Below are 27,126 nucleotides of genomic sequence, written 5' to 3'. Positions count from 1 at the left end.
TGTCTTCACCAGTGCTGTGTATTCTTTTTAAAATTTGTTGTTGGAGTATAGTTGATTTACAATGCTGTGTTAGTTTCAGGTGTACAGCAAAGTGAATCAACTATACATATACACATATCCACTCCCCTTCAGATTCTTTTCCCATATTGGCCATTACAGAGCATTGAGTAGAGTTCCCTGTGCTATACAGTAGGTCCCTATTAGCTATCCACTTCTGTATAGTAGTGTGTAGTGCTGGGTATTATTACACATTATACTTTTTGTCAGTTTGGTGAGTGTGTAATGGTTATCTCATTGTGGTTTTAGTTTTTTATTTTGTCTTTAATAATGAGATTGAACTCCTTTTCATGTGTTTGGCCTTTTTTGTGAAGTGTCTGCTTAAGTAAGTCTTTTGCCCATTTTTCTACTGGGTTGTCTGTCTTACTGATTTATAGGAGTTTTTGTTTCAATAATGATATGAGTCTTTTGTCTTATTTATTTATTTATTTATTTTTGCGGTACATGGGCCTCTCACTGTTGTGGCCTCTCCCGTTGTGGAGCACAGGCTCCAGACGCCCAGGCTCAGGGGCCATGGCTCACGGGCCCAGCTGCTCCGCGGCATGTGGGATCTTCCTGGACCGGGTCACGAACCCGCGTCCCCTGCATCGGCAGGCGAACTCTCAACCACTGTGCCACCAGGGAAGCCCGAGTCTTTTGTTTTATGGGTTACAAATAACTTCTCTCATTTCGTGATTTCTCATTTCACTCTCTCTTTCAATGAATAGACATTTTAGTATAATTTTGTTATGAGCAAGACAGACTTTATTTTTTAAATTTTATTTATTTTTATACAGCAGGTTCTTATTAGTTATCTGTTTTATACATATTAGTGTATATATGTCAATCCCAATATCCCAATTCTTCCCAGCCTCCGCCCTGCTTTCCCCCCCTTGGTGTCTGTACGTTTGTTCTCTATGTCTGTGTCTCTATTTCTGCCTTGCAAATGGGTTCATCTGTACCATTTTTCTAGATTCTACATATATGTGTTAATATACAATATTTGTTTTTCTCTTTCTGACTTACTTCACTCTGTATGACAGTCTCTAGGTCCATCCACGTCTCTAAAAATGACCCAGTTTCGTTCCTTTTTATGGCTGAGTAATATTCCACTGTATATATGTGCCACATCTTATTTATCCATTCGTCTGTCGATGGACATTTAGGTTGCTTCCATGACCTGACTGTCGTAAATAGTGCTGCTATGAACATCGGGGTGCATGTGTCTTTTTGAATTATGGTTTTCTCTGGGTATATGCCCAGTAGTGGGATTGCTGGGTCATATGGTAATTCTGTTTTTAGTTTTCTAAGGAACCTCCATACTGTTCTCCATAGTGGCTGTATCAATTTACATTCCCACCAACAATGCAAGAGGGTTCCCTTTTCTCCACACCCTCTCCAGCATTTGTTGTTTGTAGATTTTCTGATGATGCCCATTCTAACTGGTGTGAGGTGATGCCTCATTGTAGTTTTGATTTGCATTTCTCTAATGATTAGTGATGTTGAGCAGCTTCTCATGTGCTTCCTGGCCCAGACATTTTAGTATAATTTTAATGTAACCGAATTTACCATCTTTTCCTTTATGATTTGTGCCTTTTGTTTCTTGTTTAAGAAATTCTTCCATCCCCTGAGGCTATAAACATAGTCTCCTTTATTGTTTTATAAAAACTTTGTAGTTTTACCTTTTACATTAAGTCTGTGATCCACCTGGAATTAATTTTATGATATGATGTGAGGAAGGTGTCCTATATAATTTTTTCCCATATGGAAAATCAGATGTACCTATGCCATTTACTGAGAAATTCATCCTTTCCTCAGTGATATACAGTGCCTACTCTTCTTTTCAGTGCACTGTTTTTAAAGCAACTTGTAAAGAAGCAGTATGTCTCAAGCCCTGTATGCCTTTGGGAATTACATAAGCAGAACAAAGGGTTGGCAGTCAAGAAGAAGATGAAAAACAGTAGAATATAATAACTAAGGAATTTGGAAGTTGTATAAAAATAGTTATGGGATGTACATTTACCTAAATATAAACATATACCTGATGCTGAAAGCACAGTGTGGATGTGGGCTTTGAGGGCATCCAGGCTGGAATTATAGGCTGGGCCTTGTTCTTAGTAAGTTTTGGGGTTTGTTTAAACTTTAAATTTGAACATGTTACTTAATGACCCTCACTTGCCCAGACGTAAAACAAAAATAACGCTCATCTCAATGAGATAATAAATACATGGTACCAAAACACAGCACTTGACAGAGTGTCCCTTGAAAAATGGCTTTTTATTCCACGGAATTCAAAGTGCTGCACAAATGGGAAAACTGTGGCACTGAGACGAAGCAGGGCAGCCCAGTATACTTGGCTCTCCAGGGTCTGTGCCACTCAGCTGCGTGGCCACATTGCTCGTTTCTAAGTACCCTGAACAAATTTACTCATAGTTCAGAATTATTATTTATTGGTTGTCATCCAACTTAGTAAGAAAGGCCTTATTTTATTCGTAGTGTGACATTCTGGATGATTCATAATGAATCTAGGTTATGTTCTTAGTTCATTCCTATGACTTAGCATTAAGACAGATTAACTAACAAAAATTCTCAGGGGAAATTATACCACTTCTAGTCTCGAGTCATTACATGTGATACAGTTTTCCCTCAGATAAAAGTTGCACAGTACTTGGATGACATTATATGGTTGCTGCAGACCACCTTTTCCTTCTTTGAAATGTTTTTCTCCTCTCTCAGCTTTCTTATTTTAATGATATATTTCTCTCTCCCTTTTGCTCCTTTTTCTTTCTATTCCTGCACCTATAGCATAGGAAGTACCTATGGGTGTTTCCTAAGCCTTGATTCCCAGCCATCCTTCTTTCTCCACTTATTCTTTCAAAAAACTTTTATCCGTTCATTACTACAATTCATTTCATCAGAACATCTTCACTTGAATTTCTTCTCACCTTCTTAAACTCAACCCATGACCAAAAAAAAATTTTTTTTTCCCCAAATCAACTACTCTATACTTTTCACTCCTTTTCATCCCATGTATTATTATCTGTCCTCAAGTACTGTCCAGTCTTTTTTTCAAAATAATTTTTGAGTTGTCTTTCTCATTTTCACTGTTTCTACTTTCTCACGGGCCTTCCACTTCACGTCACACTTAACCTAGTCTTGCTTTCAGGTTAATTTTACTGCATCTGCCCGTACCAGAAGTTCTAACGACTCATCACTGTAAGAGTGGTTCTCAAACCTCTTAGGAAAGAGTTGTTTTATCTGTTTACATTCAGATGTCTAAATTATTTCCAGGAGATCCAGTAGGTCTGAAGTAAGGTTTGTGGATCACTCTAAATACATTGGTGATTCTGATGTATACACAGGGTTGAAAATCAATGGTTGGAAGAGGACAGGGGATGGGATGGGTAGTGCTTATGATTAGATGTAATTATTAAGATAGCAGTTTTCTATTTGGGTGGTGGGTTCAGGGGTGCTCACTGCATAACGAAGAATAAGTAACTACTTCTAAAAGAAAGCATAGGGGTAAATCTTTGTGACCTTGGGTTAGGCAATGATTTCTCACATATGACACCGAGAGCATAAGTTACAAAAGAAAATCTAGATAAGTTGGACTTCATCAAAATTGAAAACTTTTGTGCATCAAAGCACACTATCAAGAAAGTGAACAGGGCTTCCCTGGTGGCACAGTGGTTGAGAATCTGCCTGCTAATGCAGGGGACACGGGTTCGAGCCCTGGTCCAGGAGGATCCCACATGCCGTGGAGCAACTAGGCCCGTGAGCCACAACTACTGAGCCTGCGCGTCTGGAGCCTGTGCTCCGCAACAAGAGAGGCCGCGATAGTGAGAGGCCCGCGCACCGCGATGAAGAGTGGCCCCCGCTTGCCACAACTAGAGAAAGCCCTCGCACAGAAATGAAGACCCAACACAGCAAAAATAAATTAATAAATTAATAAACTCCTACCCCCAACATCTTCTTAAAAAAAAAAGAAAGTGAACAGATAATCCACGGAATGGGAGAAAATACTTGCAAATCATATCAACGGACTTGTATCCAGGGAATATAAATAACTCTTACAACTCAATAATAAAAAGTTAACCCAATTTAAAAATGGGCAAAAGATTTGAATAGACATTTGTCCAAAGAAGATATACAAATGGCCAATTAGCACATGAAAAAAGATGCTCGACATCATTAGCCATCAGGGAAATGCAAATTAAAACCAATCCCCCACCCAGGATAGCTGTAATTTAAAAAATATAAAAAGATAGTAATAAGTGTTGGGAAGGGGCTTCCCTGGTGGCACAGTGGTTAAGAATCTGCCTGCCAACACAGGGGACACAGATTTGAGCCCTGGTCCAGGAAGATCCCACATGCCTCCGAGCAACTAAGCCCATGCTCCACAGCTACTGAGCCTGTGCTCTAGAGTACGTGCACCACAACTACTGAAGCCCGCAGGCCTAGAGCCTGTGCTCCGCAACAAGAGAAGCCACCACAATGAGAAGCCCGCACACCTCAACGAAGAGTAACCCTCGCTTACCACAACTAAAGAAAGTTCGCGTGCAGCAACAAAGACCCAATGCAGCCAAAAATTAAAAAAAAAAAAAAAGTGTTGGGAAAGATGTGGATAAATTGGAACTCTTGTACATTGTTGATGGGAATGTAAAGTGTTGCAGCCACTTCAGATAACGGTTTGTGCAGTTCCTGAGAAGACCAAACATGGAGTTACCATATGACTCAGCAGTTCCACTACTAGGTATATACCCAAGAGAAATGAAAACATACATCCACAAAAAAACTTATGTGAATGTTCATAGCAACATTATTCATAGTACCAAAAAAAAAAAACCTAAATATCCATCAGCTGATGAATGGATACATAAAATGTGGTGTGTCCTTACCATGGAATATTATTCAGCAATTAAAAAAGAATGAACTAGTGATAGATGCTACAATGTGTATGAACCTTGAAAACACTATGCTAATTGAAAGAAGCCAGTCACAAAAGATCACATATTGTATGATTCCTTTTATATGAAATGTCCAGAATAGTCAAATCCGTAGAGACAGAAAGTTGATTAGTGATTGTCTAGGGTGGAGGCATTGGTGGGAGAGTTGAGGGGGGAGAAATTGAGAGTGACTGCTCATTGGTACAGGGTTTCTTTTTAGGTTGATGAAAATGTTCTAAAATTGATTGAGGTAATGGTGTACAACTCTATGAATACACTAAAAACCACTGCAAGTACACTTTAAATGGGTGAATTTTATATAATAATAAGGCTATAGAAAAAAAGTCTAAATAAAAGCAGGCCACATGTGGAGCAATGGTGAGAGTGTGCCAGGAACCAAAGATTATAATGAATTCATAATCAAATTCTTTGTATCTGAAATCTAATACAATTTGTAAATTTGGGGAAAATAGAAGAAAAGGAAAGAAAGAAAAGTCCACATGGTGAAATCTAGGGTCCTTGTTCTATCACTTAAAGCTATATTTTGTCTGGCCTGTTGCTACTGTGTAATGTTTTTTTTTGCCATATACCTCTGGTGAACCCTACATCATACCCAGGGCAGTTTCTTTATTGTTGCTTCAACTTAGCACACTAGTTCCAAGTGATCTGCCTTTACTCTGCTTTTGCCCAGCCACCACTTAGAAAACCCTTTCCATATCCCCCTCTGCTTCTCTAGCTCCAATCCACTCAACTTAAGTTGTGCTTTCTTTTTGAGTCCTTCCATAGGAACATATCTTTTCTGCCTTTGGTTCTTTCATAGGAACCAACACATTGCTCTACTGATTGGAAGGGTTCCAGAAATACATGTTAAATACATGAGTGAAGATAATGGAGGAACTTGGAGACCATGAAAGAGACATTAGGAATAAGAAGCTTTAGTAAAGACTGAAAGACATTTGGCTAAGCTACTGAGCCAAAATAAGATGAACAAGTCCATTCCAACAAGTGTCATAGCAAGCATGGCAAAATAAACTTTGCTTAAATGTGCAACGCTTTAGGGTTAGGAGTAAGAAACAATACTTGGAATGATTAGAGGAGACCCCATGACAGGTTTACAAGACTAAAGGGTTTTTGCTTTCTGTAATAGGAAATAGGAGCGAGCTGCTGGTGGGGGGTTTCTTGTTGAATCTTACTGAAATCTTGCTGTCGGTCATTGGGTCTAGCTGTTGAGGGCAGCTGTGTGGCTGTAACATGCTCTGGAAGCAGGTGTTTCCCCCGATGTGGCATCTCCAGATGTCAGGCCCTGATCATGTCATTCATTCCTGCACACTCATTTCTCATATAAACACCTAATAGCAATCTAAGCCTATAACCATCGCTGAAGATGGTTTCCTTTAATATTGTTTCCTTTGTAAAGATTTCCTGTTTGGTAGACTAAAAAACAAGCTCGTGCCATTAAGTCTGTGCCTTCTTCTGCCCGACAGAGTAAAATCATAGAAAGGTTACTAATTGTAGATAGAGCATTCATTGTTCAAAATGACAGATTTCCTATGTACTTTAAGATGCTTATTAGGAAGTTTTAAAATCAAGTGGTTTTAATTCATTGCCTGCCCTGTTGCATTCTCCATTCAAAACACAAGCAGAATACTCCATGACTCTTCTGGACTTTGCTATCCAATCACACCAGTGTCAGAGTCCATTAGTTATTACTGACTCCATCAGCACGTCTTCCTCGCTGTGCAGAGAAGGCTAGTCGTGGGAAAGGACCTGGTGAAGGTCTTTGCCAACCAATTAAAAGATATATCAAGAGCCCTCTTTCTGGATAATTCCCAAAGATACCTGCTCTGATGAATCTCATTTGTTGGGATTTTTAGCAACCTATCGCCAGTCTCTTAAGAAAAACAGGTTTCAGTGCATGCAGACTTTAACTTATAAATTAAAAGTACTGGGTTTCAAAAGTTGTAGGTTAGTTGGTAGGGCTTTAATTGCAGTTGCATTCATAGATAACATTTGTTAAGTACCTACTGTGTTTAAATTAAACAGTATGCTAGGTAATGTGAGAGAGTCAGAGATGAAACAGGTATTTTTAAGGAACTAGGGAGAGAGGGGGTAGACCTCTACTAGAGAGAGAGGATATTTTTAAGGAGCTAGAAGAATAGGGTATTTATATATGTAAATACCCAAAATAAAGGAGGAATACAAAGTAATAAGGGAGTGCAGAGATAGTAGGTGGAGGACATTTCTTACAGGAGATTCAGGAAGACTTGGCAGAAGAGGCATTTATTTTGCATTGATGAATGAGAGTATTGGATTTCTCTCCTTGAAGTAGCTATAGTGATTCTGATGATGGCTCTGACCTCTAAGCCCCTTGTGATCATTAAGTTTTTTACAACCTTAGGAGGGCTGGCTGGGAGGTAGAGGCTCTAGTAGCTGGCCAGCTGCCAGTCAGTATGAAAAGGCTCCAGTAGCCAGGAGGTGACAAGAGGATTGGCCCAGGGATTTTATTGCAGTTTTATTGCAGTTTAATTTAGTGACCCTTTCTTGAGCCCCTGCTATGTATGAAAACACTGTGTGGAGACTAAGATAAATAAAACGATATCCCTCCCATTTACTAACTAGTGGAGGGTATAAACACATAATACAACTAAGTATAGCATGAGGCAGAGTTGTAATTGGGCTGTAGAGGTATAAGCAAAGGGCCATGGAAGCAAGAGAGGAGGAAGCCACTGGCATGGTATTTTGTGGTGGGAGTCAGTTAAGGCTTCAAACAAGAAGTAATATTTGACTGGGCCTTGAAAATGAGTGCGCTTTCAAATGTGGCAAGGAAGGGAAAAAGCATGGCACGGAGAGTAAGTAGCATAAGAGAGGCACATAAGCTGTGCATAGTCTAGTGATGCTAGAATGGCTAGGAGTGAGTTGGAAAGGTTGGATGGAGCTGAGTCCTGAGGACCTTTAAGTGACAATGCTAAGAGAGCTAGACTGTTCTGTAAGCAGAAGGGAGCCACCGAATGTTTTTGAGCAAGCAGGCAGCACGATGTGATTTGTGTCACGTTCACTGTGCTATGAATGGGTGGCTTAGAGGGAAATGAAATAGAGGGTGGTAAGCAAGAGCATCAGTCGAGGTCAGAGATGATAAGAGTGTGAACTGAGGTGGGAGGAATGGAAATGGAAAGAAGGAGATAGGTTCAAGACACACTTACAGGGTAGAAGCAGTAAAAGCTGTACCTCCGGTTTGAAATGGAGATGAGAAGGAGCAAGGAGCGAAGACACCAGTGCTCCTGGTGACGCAGAGGTAGTGCCATGAATGAACATGGGAACATTGCTGGAAGAGCAGGTTTGATTTTGGAAAATGGGGAGTTTGAGATGTTTCTTCCCAGGCAAGTACTGGAAGTTCTTGTCAGGAGCTTAAGCATTGTACCAGGGCCAAAGATAAAAATTTGGAGAATCATTACCAAACAAATGAGAGTGGAAGCTGTGGGACCAGAAGAGCTGGCCCTGAGAAAATACAGGGCAAGGAGCGATAGTCAAAATCAGCACATGCTTTACTAGAAAACACCTTCTGGAGAAGGTAGGAAGAAGAAAAGCAAATAGCAAAAGGAGGCAGAGTTGTCAACGAGAGTAAAACTAGGAAAGGGAGGAGTGTTTCCGAGAGTAGGGAGGTGCCCAGAGTCTTCAGCTGCTGGGACTATGGGAATGTGGTAGGCCTGGGGGCAGGAGGGAGCTCTAGCCTGTCATACCTGCACGTTGTTCATCTAAATATCTATGTGCATAAAAGTATTTATAAGTCAGCGAGACTCTATCCTTAGCCTGCCATCCTTGTTCATTTTCTGTTGGTATTCCTCCCCAAACCACACCCCTCGTATCTCCCGTCAACTCTTTCTTCAGACAGTGGGAGGGGGAGAAATGAAGGGGGGAAGTTGAAGCACAAAAGGAGTTGAAGTTAAAATATTAAGTGTTTGTGGTTTGTTTGTAAATAAGTTGCATATTCTTCATTTTGAATAAGCCACCTTAATGATAATAAAGTCACTTTGTCTAATTTTTAAGTTCACTATATCTCTAGTGGTCATAAATGTGTTTGTCATAAGAAGTAAAAGTAATCTGAAAATCCTGGGTCCAGGTGAGTAGACTTAACATGTATTTACCGATTCTGACGTGGTCTTAATATCAATCATTATCCAATTTTATTTTTGTTCGTAAATAAATACCACTCACCTCACTCAGTCCAGATTTATGAAGGAAACGGTGCTGGTTTTGCTGACATAAACCAATCATATTTACTTTTAGTTAACCATGTGTCTTTTGCATTCCAGCCCATCTGTATTTCTATTTCACTATTACTTTAAATTTAAACAGCTGGTTATATAATTTCTAAAGGTTCTCTTTTCGTGTTTGATATTCAGACTTCAGGATCCAGAACCTTTATTCTATTGACTAGAAACTAGTATTCACTGGGTAAAGGTAACATGAGTTATATCCATTTGTCTTTCTAGATTTTGGCTTCAGTAACCTCTTCACTCCTGGGCAGCTGCTAAAGACCTGGTGTGGCAGCCCTCCCTATGCTGCACCTGAACTCTTTGAAGGAAAGGAATATGACGGGCCCAAAGTGGACATCTGGGTATGTGACTGCCTTCCCTTATACCCCATAGCATTAGTTACCCTTGACTGATGACAGCTGTCCTCATCCTGGACAACACGTAGTACTGCACTAGAACTGATCACCTGTTCTTCGAATTCCCAATTCTTGGTGCAGTCTGTTCTTCAACCTTTGTCTTATGGACTGAGCCACGGAGTTCAACCTCCCCCTTTGCATCTGCAAAAAAAAAAAAAAACCCTAGGGCAAGCTTGGATGGGTACCCTTGCCAAGAACAGAAATTCTTTCTGTTGTTGCCACTTGCGTTCTCCCTAGGATGAGTAATGAGAGAAATTCTAGTTATGTTCCCAAAAAGTAATGTCTGGAAGCAAAGAAGAATGCTGACTATTCTAAAGATGATTGGCCTTGACAATGCCCCATATTATTTCTCATAAAAAAAGAAGAAAAAGTTTGTTCCATTATCTCGTGCATGACTCACCATTATCTTCATACACATACTATAATGGCCTTTTTTGTTTCCTCTGATGTGATTAATTGTATGTACTCTCTGTTTGGGATGCAGAGCCTCGGAGTTGTCCTCTATGTGCTTGTGTGTGGTGCCCTGCCATTTGATGGGAGCACACTGCAGAATCTGCGGGCCCGGGTGTTGAGTGGAAAGTTCCGCATCCCATTTTTTATGTCCACAGGTAAGGGAGTTGCCATCACACAGCTATGACTGGGTTCATGGAACATTAGACATGCTAAGTTATCCCAGGAATTGAGTGACAGAGTATAAATTACCCATTTAACCGCCTTTTTTGGCTCCAGTTTGCTGAATTGACACCTCCAGAGGCAAGGTTCTATAGGAACAGAGCATCTAGGCTTTGGCATCAGATAACCCTCCTGAGTTTGGCTCTGGGCTCTACATAGGACTACCAGTGTGGTGTGGCAGACCACTGCGTCTTTCTGAGCTTCAGTTTCCTCATCAATAAATGGCTGACAGTTTTGTGAGGGCTACAACTATGAGAACTAAATTAAATAATGTGTGTAAAGTTAATAGGTACATCGCATAGTAGCAGTAGTCGTAGTAGTTTCACCCCTGTCTTCACCTCATCTCTCACCCTTTTTCAGGATGATATTTCTATTTACTGGGGCCCCATTGAGATGTGGTAATAAATGCCAAGGATAAAGCAGGCTTTGCATCTTAATCTTGCTGCTACTACATTTCCTGCCTCTATGACATTTATCCCCCAGACTCAAAAAGTACTTTTTAAATGAGTGGGCAATAGGGTAAGTAGCTCTTAGAAGAATTTAACACTGAAGACAGACACCAGACACCCAGAATCTACAGTGTTTCATCACCATCTATGTGCACTTAAGAACATTCTGGAGACAATGCTGTAGGCAATCTATTTAGTTTTGCTTAATCATGATTTCACTTTAAGGAACAACATACAGAGTGTATGTCCGCTGGGTTGGCAACACACTATAAGCACGTGGGAATGACGTTTTAGAATAAATGAGAATTGCATCTAGAATAAATTTCAGAAATTTTATTTCTAAAATGCATTTTAGAAAAAAGCTGTGAGAAAAATAAAATAGAGAAGGGGTGTTAGGGATGGTGGGTGGGTGGTTATTTGGAAAGGTATGTCAGGGAACCCCTTCACTGAGAAGTCAACATTTCAACGAAGGCTTGAAGGAGGCGAGGGCGTGAGCCGTGCAGTCTGAGGAAGAGCTTTCCAGGCTGAGGGGACGGCAGGTAGAAAGGCCCCAGTGAGGGAGCATGACTGGGTGTCTAAGGAACAGGATGGAAGCCTCTGTGCTGGAAAGGAATGAGTGAGGGGACAGGAGAGATGCCATCAGAGAGGCAACAGAGAGCTCACTTTGAGGGCTTAGTCAGTCAGCGTTAAGGCCTCTTTCACTCTGAGTGAAATGCAAAGGATCAGAGGATTTTAACAGAGGAATGATATTATCTGACTTTTCGGTTTCTTCTAACTTTTATTATGAATATTTTCAAACATGCAAAAATATCTAAAGAACTTTACGGTGACTTTTGTGTTTTAAAAAAATCACTTTGGCAGCTCTGTTGGTTGAAAGGTTCAAGGGCTGAAGGAGGGAGACCAGTTAGTAGGAGACTTTTATCCACGTGAGAGATATTGGTGGCTAGTTCCCAGACTGGGGTGTAGAGGTGGGAATGGTAAGAAGTCGTCAGATTCAAGAGATAATACAGGGGCTTCCCTGGCGGTCCAGTGAGTAAAACTCCACGCTCCCAATGCAGGGGACCCAGGTTCGATCCCTGGTCGGGGAACTAGATCCCACGTGCCGCAACTAAGAGTTCGCATGCTGCAGTGAAGATCCATCATGCCACAATTGAGACCTGGTGCAGCCTAAACAAATAAATGAATACATAAATATTTTTTAAAAAAGAGAGAGATAGGGCTTCCCTGGTGGTGCAGTGGTTGAGAGTCCGCCTGCCGATGCAGGGGACACGGGTTCGTGCCCCGGTCCGGGAAGATCCCACGTGCCGCGGAGCGGCTGGGCCCGTGAGCCATGGCCGCTGAGCCTGTGCGTCTGGAGCCTGTGCTCTGCAACAGGAGAGGCCACAACAGTGAGAGGCCCGCGTAACGCCAAAAAAAAAAAAAAAAAAAGAGATAGTATGTACTGTGTGGCAGGCTCTGTTTCAAGCATTTTGCAAACATTAACTCATTTAATTACTTTAACAACCCTGTAAGATACATGGGAGTATTACCCCCATTTTATAGGTGATAAAACTGAAGCCAGGAGATGTTTAGCAATTTTCCCAAGATAACACAGCTACTAAGTGACTAAACTAGAATTTGAGCCTAGGCAGTCTGGCTCCAACAACATATATGTGGGATTTGATGTGAGAGAAAAAGTAATTATTAATAATCCAGGGGTTTTGGCTTGAGCAACTGGAAGGATGGATTTATTGCTAACAGAGATGGGAATGGAGAGATATTTTATATGTGTTAGTTTGAGATGCCCATTAGACATCTAAGTTGAGATATTGTATAGGCAGTTGAATATAGGACTGTACCTTAGTTGGGAGTGGTGGGCTAGTGATACCCATTTGGGAATGATCAGTATGTAGGTAATACAGTATTTTAAGCTCTGAGGTAAGGTCACTTTTTAGGCCATGATTGCAGAGAAGAGAAGAGGTCTAAGGATTAATCTCTGGGACACACTAATTTTCAGAGATCAGGAACGTGAAGAGGGATCCACATAGGAATTGCTAGTAAGGTAAGCCACTGAGTCCTCTGTTCTAGAAAACAAGTGAAGAGAATGTTTCAAGGAGGAGGGAATGAGGAACTGTGGGGGGTGCTGCTGATACGTCAGATGACTGAGAACTTGTTGGAGGACGGAGGGAACAGAAAGCACCCATTGAACTGAGAAGGCATCTTGAGACCAAAAAACAAGGTAGGCAGCTCCAGGTGATCAATGGGTCAGTTTATTATAGGGTAACTTACTCACAGAATAAGTAGGATCAGGCGGACAACCATCCAGGAACACTCACAATGGTACCGTGCACTGCCAAGGGGACAATTTTATCGTTAACCTAAGGGGCGTGGGTATGTGCTTGGAAACAGTAAGTGCATTCCTAAGTCAATATTTATTAATGGGTAGCTAGGCTATTAATGGGCACCAGGAATATGTCAGCAAAGGTCTTCATCATTGTTTGGAGACCACCAGAGCACAGAGGCCACCTGGACCTAATGATCATGAAACAATGGCTATTAACTACAGAGTCCTTGATGACAGAGAAGTGACTTAGCACAGTCCTAGGTAGGGTCAGTGGAAGGACGGGAGGCATGGTAGGAGCCCAGAATGTCATCAGTTATGCTAATAGCCATACAGAACTGGATACCGGATTTAAAGAGATCACTGATGACCCTGAAGTACCGCCTTGGTGGAGGAACAGGAGTAAAACCCTGACCCATGTAGATGCGGCCGGAAAGGGGTGGACGGGAAGCGGAGAAAGGAAACAGACACAGCTCTTCGCAGTTCTGCTCTGGAAGGAGGCAGAGAAGGGGTGGAGTGGATTGTTCTGGCCGGAGTCACCAGTGATCTTGTCATAATCTATTGGATATCCTTGGTCTTTATCTTAATGACTGCCCAGCAGTATTTAGTGCTAAATGCTAAAAGTTCACTCCTTTCTTTCTTTTGTTAAATATAAACTTTATTTTTTAGAGCAGTTTTGGGTTCATAGCAAAATTAAGCAGAAAGTACGGAGAGCTCCCATATACGTCCTGTCCCCTCACACCCATAGCTTCCCCCACCGTCAGTATCCGGCACCACAGTAGAACATTTGTTACGGTCCATCAACCTGCTGCGACACTACATTGGATTACCATCTAAAGTCCATCGTTTACTAGGGCTCAGTCTTGGTGTTGTACGTTCCGTGGGTTTGGACAAATACATAATGACATGTATCTACCATTATAGTATCATTCAGAGCAGTTTCACTGCCCTAAGAATCCTCTGTGCCTATTCATCCCTCCCACTCCCTTAACCTCTGGCAGTCAATGATCATTTTACTGTCTCCACAGTTTTGCCTTTTCCAGAATGTCATATAGTTGGAAACATACATTATGTAGCCTTTTCAGATTGGCTTCTTTCACTTAGTAATATGCATATAAGTTTCCTCTGTGTCTTTTCGTGGATTAATAGCTCACTTCTTTTTAATGCTCAATAGTACTCCATTGTCTGGATGTACCACAGTTTACTTATCCATTCACCTGCAGATGGACCTCTTGGTTGCTTCCAGGTTTTGGCAATAATGAACAAAGCTGTAATAAATATCCGTGTGCAGGTTTTTGTGTGGATGTAAGTTTTTAACTCATCTGACTAAATACCAGGGAGTGTGATTGCTGGATTATACCATAAGAGTATGTTTAGTTTTGTAAGAAACCACCAAAGTGTCTTTCAAGGCGGTTGTGCCATTTTGCATCTCCACCAGCATTTGGTATTGTCAGTGCTTTGGATTTTTGCCTTTCTAGTAGATGTGAAGTAGTAGCTTGTTATTTTAATTTGTAATCCCTGATGATGTATGATGGTTAACATTTCATATGCATGTTTACCATCTGTATATCTTCTTTGGTGACATGTCTAAATGTTTTGCCCATTTAAAAAAATTATTTATTTATTTATTTATTTATTTGGCTGTGCCGGGTCTTAGTTGCAGCACGGGAACTCTTAGTTGCGGCATGTGGAATCTAGTTCCCCAGCTAGGGGATCAAACCCAGGCCCCTCCTGCATTGGGAGTGTGGAGTCTTAGCCACTGGATCACCGGGGAGGTCCCTTGCCCATTTTTAAATTTGGTTGTTTGTTTTCTTATTGTTGAGTCAATCCTTACTTTTTAAAACACTTTTTTTCCCATTGCTTCTCAGATGCCACGTTCTGCAGTTTTCCTCCTGTCTCTCTGAGTACACCTTGTTTGCCAGATTTCTCTTTCTCTGTTCATCCTTTAAATCTTTTCTTCTTTACACCATCTTTCTGAGCATCTTATTCACTGCTGTGGCTTCAGGGAGTACAGTGATGTTCAGTCCCCAGTTAACACTTGGGTAACTCTCTGGCCCAGACCTCGCCTCTGGAATGAGAGGCTATATATCCAACCAGTTGCTACCAGTCAGCTTTACTTGTATGTCTTGAATTCACATCAGTGGAAACATTTTCAAAACTGAATTTAATCCCTCCCTAGAATTGCTCCATTCTGTGTTCCCTATCTTAGTGAATGGTGTCACCGTCTGACCAAGAAGCTAGCCTTGATTCCTCCTCTCTTACCATCACCACAGCCACTCACTTACCAAATCCTGTAGATTCAACCCTCCATTCCTGTAGACACTTCTGTAGTGGCTCTTGCCTGGATTAAATAATAGCCAATTAAATGGACGCCTGGCTCCAGCCTTATCCCTCTCTAATGCGTTCTCCACACGGCTGCATGAGTAATGTTTCTAAACTATATATGACAACACACACACACACACACACAAAATTTGGTTATATCATTTTCCGGCTTAAACTTTTCAATGGTTTACCATTGCCTCTAGGCTGCAGTTCGCTCCTTAATGCGGCTAGAGCACTGACTTCATTTTTGACCATGACCGTAGTAAAAGATACATTTCATACAGTGACCTAGAAAATACATATATACATACAGCTGAACAAAAGTTTTTTTAAAAAGTAAAACTTGTCTTTACTAGGTGCAGTGCACTTTAATACATTTTATTCTATTACATTAAAAATGCTAATTATAACTTACTGAATTGATCTCATGACTGCTTTTTGAAAAACAATGACATAGTAATACTTCTGTGACCTGGCTCGTGCCTATCTCTGCAGCCCCAGATCCTATTCTACATCTAGTCGCCCTAATTTCCTTCTGGTTCCCGGAACAAGTGATACTCTCTGGAGCAACTCCCTCTGCCTGGGGTACTTCTTCCTCCCCCTACCCTACCCCATGCCACCCACTCCTGTATTCTAGAGCAAGAAATTAGATGTGATAAAAATAAGAATCTAGATAATTTCTACCAGTCTTTCTTTTATCATGGGACTTCCCAAACATTTCATTGTAATTGTTTCTTTCATTATATATCTTCCATAGCAGACTGTGAGCTTAGAGAAAGTAAAGACAAAATGTGGGGTTTTTTTCACAGTTGTCTCTAGCCTAGCAGAGTATCTGGCATGTGGTAGGATTTAGTAAACAGTATGTAGATAGTAAATAGGATCCTTCTTAAAACCCTCCAGTCACTTTCATTTACACTTAGAAGACAATTCCAAAAGTCATTATTATTAGAAAACAATTCCAAAAGTCATTATTATTATGGCCTACAAGGCACACTGTGGTTGGCCCCTCTCTTTAATCTCATTTCCTGCTTTTCTTCCCTTTAGGCCCCGAGCTCCAGTTACAGAGGCGTCCTTGCTGTTTCTCAGACTTTCCAAGTGCATGCATTCCTGTTTCCTCACATATTTACATGGCTTCCTCACCTAACCTGAGGTTTCTGCTTAAATGTCCCCCCAGAGAGACCTCTCCTGATACCCCGTCATTCTCTTTCCGTAACGCTGCTTCACAGTTTTCCATGGCACTCACCACTACCTGACCTTATTTGTTTACTGTGTCCCCACCCCTTATCCCCACTGCCTCTTGACTGTAATAGGATTTTGTTTTTGTTCACTGCCGTGTTCCCATGGCTTAGGACAGTGCGTGGGTCCTGGTGGGCACTCAGGAAATATTTGCTGAATGAATGCATGCATGCATGCATAGATTTGTTACAGTGCTCACTACCGAATAATTCAAATAATAATATCAATAACGGTAATTTACGTTTCTTTAGGGCTTTCAAGTTTACAAAGTATTTCCTATACTTGATCTAATTTGAGCTATGTAATTGTACTCTGGAATTGGTATTGACACTAGCATTTATCATTTTGCCAATGAAGTTTAAGAATCTGAAGTTTAAAGAAATTAGTTGACATGCCAAAAGCCACACAGGTAATAAGTGACCAAGTTAGTACTCAAATTCAGTGTCTGTTCTACTACACCACACCGCTGCAGAGACAGGGCAGTGTAAACAAACCACTTCCTCTGCTTTGCTAGTGTCCACAGTGTTTCCTGTGAGCAGCTTGGATCCGTTCTCCCCTCCACCTCCACATCATGGCAAAAGATTTTTACTCAAGCCTTACAGAGCTGGCTTCCGATAGTGGATGCTGGTGAAATAGCTAGCCTTGCTGTCAGCCACATCGTTTCTTAGTGCTTAGAAATAAACCATGTAACATTTTAACTACTTAGGAAGAGCTAATATTTACAACATGATATACGTTAACACGGAAGTTTAAAGACTCATAGAACACCAACATAATTATCCTAAATGCGGTCACTTTTTAATCCTGGACAAGTAATTCCCTAAGTAGGAATAACATTTTTTGTAAGATTAAGTACAGGAAGTGACAAACAACCCAATCTAGGAAATGAGTAGACGGTTGCTGTGTTACTAGTGTGATCTCTCTGCCCTCAGGGACATACATGTGCTCGGCCTTGCCTACCAGCGTAGGCCTGAATCCCAAGGCCCTTCGAGACTGCTGTCTGAAGGATAAAGGCATACGATGGTTTAGTCTTCTCTCAGCTTAGACGTCCTTCAAGTACCAAAAAGTTTCGAGTTCATGTAAAGGAAACCTAGAGTCTGTCCCTGAGTCTTTTTGCTGGTTACACCTCTAGCTTCTAGGCATAATTGCACCTCGTTAGACCTAGAGTTAATTCTTTATATGGAGGCTGGAGCCAGCCGCTTTCCAGCCTGTCAGGTCAGCCATTACTGTGCTACAGATAATAATGTAGTTGAGGGAAGTCCTAAAAAACAAGATCCTTTTTTTCTCAGGCTGTTGTCATGGACTTGAACTGAGTTTATCCATTTTTCTGCCAGAAGGATCTAGAAACTCCAGCAGAGCTGGTGTCGGTTTTCAAATGAGCATTTGGGTGGCCGAGTGGGGAAGGCCTCATGGTCCAGCTTCTTCTAGCCAAGTTGAATTCCAGAGTATCTACCACTGTGTGGGAGGCCATGCTATACAAATGGATACGGTTAGTTTAAGAATTCTAAGCATCTCTTTATTGTCAGTAATGTGTGGAATGAAGTGTCCTCCCAATTAGTGGATATCTCTAGGCCTAGGCTTGGTTGTTTGATACAACCTTCCCTTCCTGGACATCCCGAGATATTCTAAAGACATACTTTCAAGTTGCAATGACAGTGGTATAAATTTAAGAGGATTTATTCAAGGGGGATCGATATTATACTACCTAGTTCAATAGCTATGTATGTGTCTTCCTCTCCTCTTCCCTAGAATGCAAGCTCCTGTATATCAGAACTGTGTTTCACACACACATCATCATCCTCCCATAAGCCTTAAGAGCATCTGGTATGGCATAAATATTCAGTAATTTTTTTTAATGAAAAATTGAATCATCACTTACCTATAGACTCTTCCATCAGACTCTTGCATTTTATTATTAAAGTGATACGTAACTCACTGATGATCTGAATTATTAATTGGTTTTACGTACTTTTGTTATATACATTAATATGTAAATGACCAGGTCAAGTGATTTCTAGTTTTTAAAAGGGTTTGATCTACGATGGAGTTGGCTTTCAATGTCTCAAGTAAAATACATTTGGTCTAGGCAAGTGTTTTTGGATTAAACTTCTCAGAGCATCCCAGAGAGCAGTTAGGTAAAACCCTGAGCCTAAATTATAAAAGGATTCAAAGTTGAACCTTGCTGTTTTTTTGAGTTTCTGCAGAAGGTGAGACCTGACCTGGCCACATATGTTAGCAGTTGCTTTCTCTGAGTTCCGGTCCCACTGACGGAAGCCAACAATGTAAAGTTTTTGAGCACCAAGCTCAGTCACTACCAGTATATTTTTAAAAACCATCAGAGGCCTACTTCTTAAAGCCTAGTTTGTCTTATTCACCACTTATATCACCTGCTAGCAGATATAGTAAGATCAGTCATTTATTGGGTTGGCCAAAAAGTTCGTTTGGATTTTTTGGTAACATCTTATGGAAAAACCCGAACGAACTTTTGGGCCAGCCCAATATTTAGCTGAAGGAGAATTAATTTCCAGTGAAAAAAATGCATTGAGGCAAGTATATAGAGATCTCTTGTGGACAATATTTTTGAGTCTTTATTGATTAGACTTCATTGTGACTTAATTAATTGTAATACTGCATAAGCATTTTATCCCTGGGAATGCAAGACCCAGGCTTACATTATGCTTCTGATGGAGACTACCGTGCAGCTACTGCCAAAAAGCTTCTACTTAGATGCAAACAGTTCTGCCCTGATTGGCTTACTCGTCAAGAACCACACAGCATGCGGGATTGGGACGGGAGATTAAAGTAACTCGCCCATCAGTCTCCGTATACTAAGGAGCTCAGAGTCCTCAAAACAGTTCTCTCGTACTTTTTTAAGGTATACTCAGCCTCTAGGGAGACAACCTGTGTAGTGCTTTTATGTTAGTGAGTGCAGAAATCCACACGATGTCAGGAACGAGGCTAGGGCTACCTCAGAGTTAAGCAAGCCTCCCCTGAGCAGCTGAGCCGTGATTTTACCTAATATGATAGAAAACCAGGGGGTAAATACGGGTACTGCCCTATCTCGTACCACCCTTTTCAAGCACACTGTCTCCTAGCTTCAGCAACCCTAGAGAGGAAAACAGAGTAAGGGAAGAAGTTCTAGATGGAAGGACTCCAGAGATTTGAATAATAGCTAACATCCATTGAACACTTTCTTGATACCAGACACCGTTGCATTAACCTATGGAATATTTAACACAACGCTATGAGGTAAGCTACTCTTATCATTTGATAGACAAGACAGTTGAGGCATGGTAAGGATAAGTAACACACCCAGAATCACACAGCTGGGAAGTGGTGGAGCTGAGATTTGAGCCCGTGCACTCTGGCTTCAGAAGCCACCTAACTGTCTTCGATTGTACTTTAATTCTCAGTGAGTACATATCTCACAGGTTATTCCAAGTATCCAGAGAGTCCTGGAATGGATATCTTTGCCCATCTGCATCTGGATTATTTTTGGAAAAAAGTGTTAGTATCAAGGACTATGTATTGGACTCTGATGTAAAGCTGAACCAGAGTTTTCTTCCACCGTAATGATTGCTATTAGGACTTAAAATATATTTGAATAATAAGGTAGTGTAAGTGACAAGTTTTTATTTTAAAAATGTGAACTGCAAATTGGACAGCCTCTAGTATGACAGTGTGGCATGTCAGGGGTAGATGTGGTCGTCCCCAGCCTTCAAGCCAGCGGCTCCTAATTTCTAAATCCTAATTCTGGCAAGATCACGGCCGCCTTGAAAATAAGCAGAGTTCGAGAAATAGATGTTAGTTTTCTAATAAATGGATACCTATGGGTCAAACAGTTGTTTTCTCCTCAGTCTATCTCAGGTTGATAAACCGTTAAAATGGAAGTTTTAGCCTCTCAGCCTAACTTTATGGATTCCTAATAGAAGCTTTTCTTATCTGCGCCATCATTATTTGCTAGATTGTGCCAAGCCATCTCCCTTTGGCCTCTGTTCAACCATAGAAAGTGTCTCACAGGATTTGGTCATAAGGAACTTTATTTCTATTCCAGAACATTCTGATAATAATTTGCAGAAACCAGTGTGGTAGAATTTGTATTTAAATCACTCTCCACTTCCTTGTCTGATCTCTTGCTGTTGGGCTATCCTTGTAGGAATTTTATGGAGTGCTTTGGTACTGGGACTCCCATTTTTCTCTCCCCGAAAGAACTAAAAGCAAATGGCTTCAAAACAAGACATTTTTTCCCTCAGTGTCACTTCTTTTAGAGGAGCTGATCTCAGTGCTTGTTTATTATGAGTCAAATCTTATCACAACCAGCGTTATTACAGATTAAGTTCTATTAGAGTTAATTCCAAGATTGTGTATTTTCTTTCATTGTGTAAAACTGTGGTATTGACTATCACTTTAAAGTTAGAAATACAAGTTAGAAATGTTTATGCATTTCTATTGTAACAGTAAAGTATCAAAATTTAATTTCTATAGAGTAAAAATCTTCTAATACCTACAGCACCATTGTTCTAGCAATATCCAGTATAACAAAACTTCATTGTAACAACAACAAAAACCCTGTATTTTGTATGATTGTACTTAACATTTATGTGATCTCTCGATGCAGGTATATGACAGTGCATTCAGTGTATGTTCTTTATACATAGAAATGTCTTATTTTAAGACCATTTGTCTACTTTGTTTAGATTTTAAAATAGTTGCTATGTAAGATAGATTAGACCTTGTCAGCTGACAGCTGACAATGACAGGGTTTCCTTGGGCATGTTAAAAAATATCATTTCTAGGACTTAGTCCACAAGCAGAGTGAGGATTCCTAGCTCCGGCCATCTTCATACCAAAAGAAGTTATGTTGGCAAAAACACCTATGATTTCTTATTGAGTTTCTTTTTAATTATTTCTGTAGGGATCATGACATTGCAAGATAGCACACTCTTTTAGCCATGATTATGACAGGATCAGGACATTATGACAGACTTTTTCTTTTCTTTTTTTCTTTTGGAAAAGTCAGATAGCATTAAAGAGGAGCTCTGAGTCACAAACATTTGTAAGTCCAGAACACAGATTCTTATCAAAGCCATGGTGCTCCATCCAGAGATTGTCATTGCAAACCAGTCATCAATCTTGTTCTGTTTGCCTGCTGTAATAGTGTCAGTTCTCCCCCAGACTGGTACCTGAGCTGGCCAAGTGGAGAGCAGAATCAGACAGTATTTCACATTGTATTCTTGTTCTGAAAAGTGTTAAAACTTTAGTGCCATGTAACTTTTTTAAAAAAAAATATGAAGTTGGGCTTCCCTGGTGGCTCAGTGGTTGAGAGTCCGCCTGCCAATGCAGGGGACGCGGGTTCGTGCCCCGGTCCGGGAAGATCCCACGTGCCGCGGAGCGGCTGGGCCCGTGAGCCATGGCCGCTGAGCCTGCGCGTCCGGAGCCTGTGCTCCGCAACGGGAGAGGCCACAACAGTGAAAGGCCCACGTACCGCAAAAAAAAAAAAAAAAAAAAAAAATGAAGTTAATTCATTTTTCAGGGAAACAGACATTTTAATTTTAGCCAATTTATTTTTGTTTCTTTTTTGGATTTTTGAGATTTGAAAAAAATAGTGCTCTCTTTGAAATTTGAATTGCTCAGGAGAATTAAACCTTATTAAGAAGTTTGTTAAAGTTATTGAAAATAAAGAGCTCTTGGGCTACATGTTTTGGCATTACCTTTGAACACACCTAGTATTGACTGGAAAGGGGACGTGAGACACCACACACCACACCATACCCTCTTCCAAGGACCTGTAAGAAGCATGAATTTCCTGGGTGACTGCTTCTTCCTCGCATTCTTCCCATGCCTCCTGGCACACAGATGTCTTCTGTTCCCCCAGCTCCAAGCAGTTTTATGTGGTCAGAAAGAATCTGTGACTCAGTTCCTTTCAGACCACTCCTCTGCCCACAGAGCTGAAAATGGTTGCTTTGCATGTCGCGTACTTTGGCCACACTTAAAGGGCTTAAGGGACAGTTGGCATTTCCTCCATCATGGGATCAGCCTGCAGACTCTGAGGGCCAGTTCCTGAGTTTTTGCCTGCGCCTTCTGCCTGTGATCCCTTGACTGGGGAAGCCTGTCATTGCCAGCCTTCCATCCCAGTCCCCGTCATCACGCAACAGCCAGAGTATATAAACCAAGCTCACTCTTCTGTAGTGCACTTCAGCCTCCCCATCGTGTCCCCGCCTTCTCAGTTCACCTTAATGCAACTTGCCATTCCCCGTAACACTGTTTTCCAGCTGTTCATAGCCTTCTGACAATGAAGTTATCACCGAGCCCACTTTCTATGAACTTGGCTTATAGGAGACTCTATCGTGATAGAACCTGTGGTGACTACATGGCATTTGATCTGTTGGAAGAGGAGTGAAATTGATTTGATATGTTTTCATAAAGATACTCTAGCTACTACCTAATACATCAACAATTAATTTAGGTATTATATGGCTTTGGCATAACACTGACCAGAATTTGTATCCTGGTTTTGCCTCTTATTATCTGGTCAGGTTTCTTAACTTACTTGATTGTTAATTTCCTTACTTGTGAAATATTTATAATACTAATAAGCATTAGTGTGTGAATTAAATGCTTAAATTAACTTAAAGGGTTAATTTATTTTAATTAGCACTCTGCCTAGCTCTTATACAGTGCTTGGTAAATGTTAGTAATTATTATTAAATAATATTTTTGAATGAATTGCTCTATTAATCTTTCATTCCCTCCTTCCGTGTGTTGTTTTCCACGCTTTTCTTTCTCTCACCCTCACTCTCTTAAGAGGCTAAGGATACATTATTAATACTTTCAGACACATCCACAGGGTTTATGGAGAAGATTTATCTGCCAGGAGCTGTTTTGGTTTGTTGTACCATAACCTAGACGCTATGGCTAGGCCACATGCAGACGTCTCCTCACGTGGTAATCTGATTTACACATTATTCTGTGCAGCCTCAGAAAAGATCAGTGAGTAAGTACCCTCTGTGTGAATGAGACAAAGAACTCTAAAGCTGCAAGGGGGGGCCTTGGAAATCATCTGACCCAGGCTTTTGCCCCCAAACAGTGCCACATCTTAATCTTCTGTAAGGTGATAGTTGGCTGCTTTCTCTAGCTTGAAGCATGGAGAATGCCTATTCTATTGTGGGCTCTTGGAATCAGATTATTAAAGTTGTTAGAAGGAATTGTAGCAGTCACCTAGTCCCGTGTTTCTTTCAACTGGCATTACTGAGAACCTGTTACATACCGTGTGCTATGCGGACCCTGGGGACACAGAGTTCACTGAGACGTTCAAGGATCCCAAGTCTTCTTCACACCTAATACTGGGGCCCTTCTAACGACATCTCAAATGCCAGCCTCTGATGAGACATTTCTCGTGACAATAAGGATATTTATTTCAGGTCAAATTGATATTTCAGGTCAAATTGTTCCCTTTTCATAGTTATATGGTTTTTGGAGTTGGAGGAGACCAAAGAGTTCATCCTATTCAGTTGCTTCTGGACTTAATTTTCTTTCTTCTTTTTTTTTTTTAAAAAGGGGGGGGTTCTTTATTTTTTTAATTAATTAATTAATTTATTTATTTATGGCTGCACTGGTCTTTGTTGCTGCGCGCAGGCTTTCTCTAGTTGCGGCGAGCGGGGACTGCTCTTCATTGTGGTGCGTGGGCTTCTCATTGCGGTGGCTTCTCTTGTTGCAGAGCACGGGCTCTAGGTGTGCAGGCTTCAGTAGTTGTGGCATGCAGGCTCAGTGGTTGTGGTGCGCGGGCTCTAGAGCGCAGGCTCAGTAGTTATGGTGCACGGGCTTAGTTGCTCCATGGCATGTGGGATCTTCCTGGACCAGGGCTCGAACCTGTGTCCCCTGCATTGGCAGGTGGATTCTTTTTTTTAATTTTATTTAATTTATTTTTTTATACAGCAGGTTCTTATTAGTCATCAGTTTTATACACATCAGTGTATACATGTCAATCCCAATCACCCAATTCATCATACCACCACCCCTGGCAGGCGGATTCTTAACCACTGTGCCATCGGGGAAGGCCCTGGACTTAATTTTTTAAATAAAACCTTACTAAGAATACTAATGTATAAAATAAATAAAATTAGCTGTGCTCCAGGTATGGCCCTGCCTACTTGACTGCCCCCCTCACTTCCCTAAGGGGCCCCTCCTTAGATCCCTAGGACCTTGATCAAGTACTTTGGATCAACTCTAATAATTAGAAAGATTTCTCCTAAATTGAACTTGTTACGTATAATTATTCCAAATTCAGGGCCCTGGAGCAGCAAAATATAAATGCACATTGTCTGCTGTATAAATATCTTTCAGATACTTGAAGAACACCCAGTGTGCCCCTTCCTGCCTACACCTTCTCTTCTCCAAGATAAATCAGCCTCATGACCTTTACCCTGTCTTCGGGGGACATGTTTTCAAAGTTTTAGTCAGGAACTTCTTTCTTAAGCTATTCTATTTATTTCTTCTATCTTGGAAACTAGAGACAGAGCTTCTATTAACAATCTTGGGTGAATTTTGAAGTTGGTTTTTAACTCCCCTTCTTCATCCTTTATTATTTTCTCCTTCGGGCTGAATGCTTTCAGCCTCTTAGAGAAAGCTGTTTATTATCAAGGTCAAAAAAGAAAAAAAGGTGTTAAAGACCCCGCCTCAGATGGAATTACAACTTGAGATGGCAGTCTGAACTTAATTCCCGTTTCAGGACCCTGCCCTTACAGCAGCCCTCTCTCCACAGAGTCATGCAAATGCTGTCAGTGCCGCGGGGCAGGGTCTCAGCTGGGCATCCTCTAGTCACCGGTGGTTCTGGTGGCATCAGGTTTCGCGGGACCACAGCGATTTTCACTGCAGAGGCCACTTGGCACTTGCGAACACGCAGAGCCGAGGGTTCCTGCACTGCCCCAAGTGCTTCAGTTCTGTTCAGTAGCAAAGGTCTGCCCTTTGAGAGGGAACAAGCGATGGGGACATTTTTGACATTAAAATAGAGTTCTCTTTGGCATCTGGGAAAGTTGATGACGTTTTGTACTCTTTGATCTGAGGCCCCATTTTCTTTCCACTCATTTCAATTGACTGTCCAGTGGTTAATTGTGTTATTAGGTTTGAAAGCATTTATTTCCTTTGTTTTCACCCTCTTTCCATGTTTTATGTAGAATGGTACTTTCCAGTCTAGTTTGAATATAATTTCCTGAGCTATATGTGACACTTAGGAAACATGAGTTGATAATAATACCCTGGCTTTCCACATTTTGTCATACTTTGCCATCTGTGCAACATATGAAGAGTGTTAGATTTCTGCTCTTTTGGGCGCTGGATGTTATATAGGGCACACAGATAAGAGCTTGTATCCGTTAGGTGTTGCCACCGCAACAAGGCGTTCTCAGCCTGGGACCTGTAGACGCCTGTGGAATCTGTGACAGGCTCTGGGGGCTCCTTGAATAGACTAAAAATACACGCACATTTTTGTGTATAAATTCTTGTTCATATTTTTCTGGAGATTTTTCAAGGCATCTGAAACCAAATAATGGCTAAGGATGACTTAATAGAGGTTTCAAGATCCTGATATTGAACCAGATACATCTTCTAATCAGGACTTACTACAGTGGTGTTAATTTTTGTTGTTGTTGTTTTTAATAAAATGCCTTGAGAATTCTGTTTTAAAGTGAGCCTGTAACTAAACATCATTCTGCCTTGGTCATCTGATTCAGAACTAATGTGGCTACCGTTCATGCACTAGATGCTATGTGGAAACCAAAAGAAAACAGTAGAGTGCCATCTAGAGGGCCTAACAATAATTTCCCAGCTTTGGAATCAGGCCCAGGCGTTCTCCCTACATGGGGGTCTTTAGTTTTAGTAACTTTCTAAATCAAGAACACTTTTTTCCTCTCAAGTGATTGCAGACCATAAAGATGTGTGGCAGCGATATTTATCATCTCCATAGAGACCACAGTTGGGGCGTCTAGCCTTGCTGCTCTGGAGACATAATTTTAATAAAAGCTTAATGTTGTAGATGGCGTTTGTTTTATAGGGATATAGGAACCACAGCCTTTGAGATCCACACTGCATTTGAATATACTTTTGATCATAAAGCAAGAACAAATTGATGATTCCCGTAATATCAGTTTGATATAGGGATATATTGCTTTGTTGTATTTTCGTTTAAAGTTAGAATAAATTAAAAATTAAGAGTAATTTGTCTTAATCACTCTTTGTATTCCTTTCACGATGGTGATATAGAATGGTGTTTGCCAAATGGTGCAGAAAGTGTGGGGTTTCAGAGTTGAACTTACTCTGGAAAAACATACCAAATGATTTGTATCCACCTGAAAATGTGCAAGAGTGTAGCTCTCAAGTCCTAGCTCGGACCTTTAGGTTGCAATGGTTGGTTACGTTAATTGTTTCTTCTTTTATAAACGGGGCTGAAAACAGTATCTAACATAGGGTTGTTGTGAA

At 40.9% G+C, this 27,126-nt stretch overlaps 1 protein-coding gene across 6 annotated transcripts in view; it reads left to right on the top strand.

The window, feature by feature from the left end:
* SIK3 (SIK family kinase 3) overlaps positions 1–27,126 on the top strand; it is a 245,552-nt gene that overhangs the window by 184,465 nt on the left and 33,961 nt on the right. For all 6 annotated transcript variants that reach the window (XM_067751116.1, XM_067751115.1, XM_067751113.1 and 3 more), the window contains exons 5-6: positions 9,473–9,597; positions 10,136–10,259. In XM_067751116.1, the coding sequence (XP_067607217.1) occupies positions 9,473–9,597; positions 10,136–10,259 (249 nt within the window). The remainder of the gene's footprint in view (positions 1–9,472; positions 9,598–10,135; positions 10,260–27,126) is intronic.

The sequence above is a fragment of the Pseudorca crassidens genome, chromosome 9, assembly GCF_039906515.1.
Source record: "Pseudorca crassidens isolate mPseCra1 chromosome 9, mPseCra1.hap1, whole genome shotgun sequence".
In the NCBI taxonomy this organism is placed as follows: Eukaryota; Metazoa; Chordata; class Mammalia; order Artiodactyla; family Delphinidae; genus Pseudorca; species Pseudorca crassidens.
Note: the sequence above shows the minus strand (reverse complement) of the source record. Positions and strands in the feature narration are given on the sequence as shown.